Source organism: Lytechinus pictus, chromosome 14 (assembly GCF_037042905.1).
Source record: "Lytechinus pictus isolate F3 Inbred chromosome 14, Lp3.0, whole genome shotgun sequence".
NCBI lineage: Eukaryota > Metazoa > Echinodermata > Echinoidea > Temnopleuroida > Toxopneustidae > Lytechinus > Lytechinus pictus.
The window spans coordinates 10,105,644-10,111,524 of NC_087258.1; the positions used below are offsets into that span (position 1 = coordinate 10,105,644).

A 5,881-nucleotide genomic window follows, 5' to 3' on the forward strand; every position below is an offset into this window, starting at 1 on the left:
TCTAACTGAACTATAGACACACACACAAAATAACTCCATAGTAAAAAGGCTGGTGTGAACACGTTTGTACGCCAATCTAAAGCGACAATGTATCAGCATGCACTGAAGAAAGCATTACCATTCCGTCATTTTCTTCTCCAACTGGCGCTCAGGATGAAAAAAAGTACATCCACCCTCACTCTAAAAACGTTCAGTAAAATAGGTAGCAACACATTTTGCAAGCTCACATGGTAGATAACCATTAAACAGCCTCTTAGCAACTTTTTTTTTAGTGCTGAAAGTCAATTGGTACCCGCAGAAAACAGAATGATCATGCTTTAAAATGTTGATCCCTTATAACTTAATAAAAGGTATAATTTTCCAATGACACATACCTCTGCCACTTGCCTTTTGTAGGTGGTTATCATTGTAATTGGAAACACATTATTACATTTTCTGGCCAGCATCGCATCATCCGATATTAAATCAAAGATCTAACCCCCCCCCCCCCCCGCATCCACCACCACCTCCAACACCACTGAATCATTTACCAGAACCAATTGGGCTTTAATTTAACCGTTCCCAATTCATTTATCGCCTCAAACAGTTAATTGACTTTTTCTATGCCATGATCGAATTAAGCCTCTGAAAGCCGCTTTTGCAGATTTCCATTGTTGAAATGGTAGTTTTATCAACCACTTTCGTCATTCCTGATGGATATTTTTCAATAATGATCAAGATCGATGAACGTACTATTTAGTAAGATAAATGACTTATGTTCAACCATGATCATTGAGATCAACGTGGGTGTTCAGTTAGAGCTGTACTCATGGTCAGGTCAACCGATGTATAACCCACTCAAAGGGTTTAAAGCCTCATTTGATCCGTTTAAACTGCTTTTCACGATGAAGGAAATTGAAATAGAATTCGCGTAAATGTCACCTATGCTTATAAAATTGACTATAATTATATTCTAAGGCCCGCGCAACAAAATTGATTGGGCTTTCTAGTCACAGATAATTTCTATTCTATAGAAATGTCCTACTTAATATTGCAAATAGGTTTCTACAAGGTCTTCCTATTAATTTGTTTTTTTTTAAAATAGTTTTAGGCTTGTTTTTGTGTTATTGATTTTCAAAATTTCATCTTTTTTCTAAGCTATAGATCATAACAATCATAACCTACTTATAATGCAATTTCATGAGGTTTGTGGTCCCTCTAGGGGAAAGGGGTCGATACGACCCTATATATAGGCTGCTGTACAAAATTTAAAGGGTGCCCCGTCCCCCGTCCCCATGGATCCCCGCCCATGCTGCTTACTATAGGCCTATTCAACATTCTTACATCACCTTTTCAACATTGTAAATGATTATATCAATGTAATAAATTGGATGGTCACAGTATAGCGCTGTCACTGGGCTATCTACCGTATATAGAGCAAATTAATTTTCCAAATTGACGTATATGGTAACTCCCGTAGGAACTCGGCAGAACAGTTTTTTTCTGGTAAACGCCAAGCTGGTATAACCAATTACCTTTAGGAAACATTTTAGGTTAGTCAGTCATATTTTTGCTGACCTTATATAGACGACATAATTATACAGTGCGTCCCACAAAAAAACGAAAGCAAGGTTTAGCGATGATTTATCATAACTTAATCACAAATACAATAGACAAATGACCCATCATTGTAAAGCTTAGAATGTCTTCTTTTATTTGGTATAACATACAAGATTTTTCATCCACGCATGAGTGAGTAAAAACAATATGAATAAAGGATAGCAAAAAGTCATTTGGCGGGGGTATCAAAATTTCAAAAAGAAAATCACATGCATAAAAAGTTCAATATCTGCTCTTTAATTTGATAGCTAAATCGCAGAAAATGGTCAAGAAATAACAAAGTTATGTTTATTCGAAAATTTGCTTGTAAGGTAAAAAGGACGGAGGCCAAAAAAGCAGAAGTATATTGAGAGAAGTACCAATGGCAGAGGAAAACATGGCAGAGGCAAAATGCTATTTCAGTGTAACTAGGCTGATTTTTCTTCCACACTCGTCTCCCCCCTCTCTCTCTTTCTCTTCTCCTTCCCTTCTTTCCTCCTTTTATTCCTTCTTCCTTGCCTGTACCTTCTTCCTACTCTCTCCCGCACTTTTTCTTTCTCATCAGTCTTTGCTTACTCTTTCTCCCTAAATGATATCTCCCCTTCTCTCATCTGCTCCCCTACTTCTCCTTTCTCATTATCCTCATGATTTTGCTCTGTGGCAATCCATGGTCCGCAGTCGGAGTAGGCCTAAAGTCAGAATCGGCTTCAATTCACAGCCGATGATGACGTCATTAGGCCTACGATTTTGAATTAAATTTGCTTTTATTCCTACAGGGAGGCTCGAACTGGACTGAATTTCGATTTAAGTAGTCTTACCACTATTCTGAACTCTGATCGCTAAGATTTTATTGGTTGGAATGTTCATATGAGATATTATTACAATTAATTTATGTTAATTCGGATCACAACGAATCGCATAGTGTGCACTGGGCTTAACAGTACAGGTTCAATATATCAGCTCATGTGTTACTAAAAAACATTCATAACTCACTGGAAATGGTCAGTGAATTAGATTTACTCACTACTTTCGCCTGACGAAAGAGTTCAATGAACATAAGAAAAAATAAATTGTTCACAAAAATTTTGACAGTTTTAGCTTCCCATAATTAGAAGAGTTAAACCATGGGTGGTATTCTGATGGCCATGCATAGAGGTCTGGCCATGGTTTAGTTAAACCTCGATTAACTTTAACAGGTCACGCTTTTATGGAGCGCCAGTTGCCAACTTATTCTCAATTGAAAGTTTTCTTATCCTGCTGAAAAGAGTTGTCAAAAATCAATTCAATTCAGTTCAGTTCATTTGTTATGCAGGGCCCGCTGGAAGAACATTTTACAACTGAGAGTGAATTATTGTCGAGGATTTATGTCTAAAAATGGAGACAAATGTGAAGAGAATATAAAAAAACATGCATGTATTGGACACAAATAACTCTTTATTCATCCTTCACCAATGGCGTGTAAACATGCCTCAGACACAAAATATTCTTAACCATGATTCAATTTTGACACGTGCAATTAAAATTATGAATAAAAAAATGAATTCATAAAATGTCATAACGTCAGATGAGAGCGCAAATGCAAAAAAAAAAAAAAAAAATTGCAGCTTCTTCTTCCGATGCAACAAGTTTCCCTAACATTGCAGTAATTCACTTAAAAAAATTAGGGGTGGATAAAGCGATTCCGAGTAATCTAGCATGATAAACGAATTTTCTTTCTAAAAAATAAATTACAGTACAAATCTAGACTTTTTATTACTAATTCCTCGAGATTTATATACACTTTCGTTTGATTTATTTCAGGCAAGACAATTTATTCTATCCTTATTTTGTAAAATAATATTTTACATTGCAAAACTTCTCAAAAAAATAAATCACTGTTCAAATCTATCGACTTTTTATTGATAATTCCTCAAGATTTATGTACACTTTCAAATTCGTTCGTCATTTTGGAAGTTTTTTGCCGTTATGTCAAAGTGTTCAACCTTTAAGAGTATGTGCCAACAGAATACGACTCCTCAGTTGTTCTATTGTACACATCCATTCTGGGTCGATATTATTATAATCAGTATTTATATCAAGCGGAAATTATGAATCATTACGAATTAAGGCATCGATTATTCCCATTCACATGATAAAGGCAAGTCCACCATAACAAAAATATTGTTTTTCGTATACATATTATATAAAAGAATTCAAATAAGCATAGCACTGGAAATTTTATAAAAAATCGGATGTAAAATAAGTCGACATTATTTTCAGATTTCCGCTCATCTTCACATCCATATCTTCAAGTTATATGCATATCTTGTTGTATGCAAATATGGATCTTATAGCCTTAAGGTACAATGAATGATCAGGAATGATGATTAAACATTATTGCTTTGATAGATATGAATGATGATCTGCTTCTTAACAATTGTTAAAATGCAAGAAAAATGTATTGATGAGGATTGATGGCGGCTGCTAACGACGATAATTAGATTCCATCAACAAGTAAAAACATCAAACTAAAAACAAAACCACGGTAACGTTCCCACCATGCAGTAACTCATCTTTTAACATGTTCTATATCCACCTCAAACGTTTCCCAAGATGTCTTCATTTGCGGCACTGGTACCTCAATTTTTAAATAACCTTGCTCATGCTTTACCGGGTGGCGGTCTTTGAACCAAACCGGCTGGTGGAGGATTGTGACGCCCAATTTGTCAAGCAGGATACCACAGTAAACGTCATCAAATGGTATCAGTGCCGGTGTTTCTCTGGAAACTTGAACAAGCTGTTCCACAACCTCGTGTGACATCACGTATCCGTGTCCGAATGGAAATGGTGGATAATCCTTGTTGGGATAGAATTCCTCAGGGATGTACCATTTGCTGACGGTGTTTCGATGCGGACTGAAACCGACTCCCTTCGTCCCAATAACGATCTTGGCGCGCTCCGACTGGGGTATAGCATTGAGGTCGTTGACCAGAGTGACGAGGTCAATAACGACGTCGTCATCAGTTATCAACACAAAGGCACTGTTACAAGAGTTGATCGCCCACTTGAAACTCATGATGAGTTTGATGGTGAGGTTGTAATAGTTGTCATGGAATCCAATTCCCACGATATCCCCGTGTGTCTGAGATTCCTTTTGGATGTTGTCCCTTTCTCCTTGATCTTCAGAATCTCCAATGACAAAGACTACCCTGGCTGATACGTTCTTCTCCGCCGCTCCTCGTATGTAGGACTGCCTTGCCCCCTCTCTCCGTTGGCCATTGCCCGGTGCTGATTTGACTAACACCAGTAACGTGATAGTACCCCTCTCCACCTTGCATTTGTCAAAAGGACTGATAAAATAGTCATATATATCTAGCTTTGGGGCTGGCCTCCAATGCACATCTTTCAACCACCCAAGTAAAGGAACCGAAGCCGTCGTCTGAGGTGTCGTCTGTTCTGTTTGGAATGTTCTCATCGTACTAGGCCTATATTCATCAGATAAACTGGTAGTATTCGATCTTATAAACCGTTCTCTTGTTAACTTCAGGATTGATTTTCCGCTGTAAATGTAGAATTGAACAATGCTAAAAGCGATAATCAAAATCAAAAATAATTTCTTCATTATCTATCACTCGCTTCCTGGCCTGGCGCTGACGAAGAAATTGTTCCAGTGTCCGTACGGGTCTACTCTTCCTGAAAAAGGGTCAATGCTGCGATTTCTTCCAAACCAATCTTAAGATGAAGTGATAAATAATTTTGTTTGAAATGTGTATTCCAGGAAGTAAATTTCCTAGTAGAATCTCTATTGAAGGTTTTTGGGATCGGTCACAAAACGTTTAACAGCTTGGCAATCCTTTTAGTGTTGGTCCATGCACGTTCGCCCAATCCTAGAACGAGTGTGAAATCGCACGCACTATGCTCAACAATAAAACACATTCCGGGTATATAAGGGACGATGAAATCTTCTCCATTCTCATGAATGCATGGGCGGAAATCCCAGGGGGAGGGGAGGGGGACGCGTCCCCCTACCAAAAATAGTAGGGGGCGCAATATCAAATGTACCTCCTACTATTTTTGGTCATTTATGATGGAGAAAAATACATCATTCACAATCGAAATAATACATGTATTTTGGACTAAATGACCTTACATTTTGGGTGAAAACATTTTTGTTTTTGCTTGTCAATTTTGTTGGGTTTAAATGACCTTATATTTTGGGTGATAACCTTTTTTTTTGCTTGTCAAAGTTTCCAGCCCCTGATCCCCCTACCTTTGGGGCCCGGGGGGCCACTTACATTGACGAGTGGATACCATGCGCGACCAG

The 5,881-nt window shown here is 37.8% G+C and overlaps 1 protein-coding gene across 1 annotated transcript; it reads right to left on the reverse strand.

Annotated features, from left to right (window-relative positions):
• Window positions 1-2,992: 2,992 nt before the first annotated feature.
• On the reverse strand, window positions 2,993-5,515 carry LOC129276668 (beta-1,3-galactosyltransferase 5-like). Its single transcript, XM_054913060.2, has one exon. The coding sequence runs from the start codon at window positions 5,177-5,179 to the stop codon at window positions 4,127-4,129; it is 1,053 nt and encodes a 350-aa protein (XP_054769035.2). The 5' UTR covers window positions 5,180-5,515; the 3' UTR covers window positions 2,993-4,126.
• Between the last annotated feature and the right edge of the window lie 366 nt (window positions 5,516-5,881).

Excerpts from the sequence above, each read along its gene's own strand:
- LOC129276668 (XM_054913060.2), bottom strand. The coding sequence starts at position 5,179 with ATGAAGAAATTATTTTTGATTTTGATTATCGCTTTTAGCATTGTTCAA.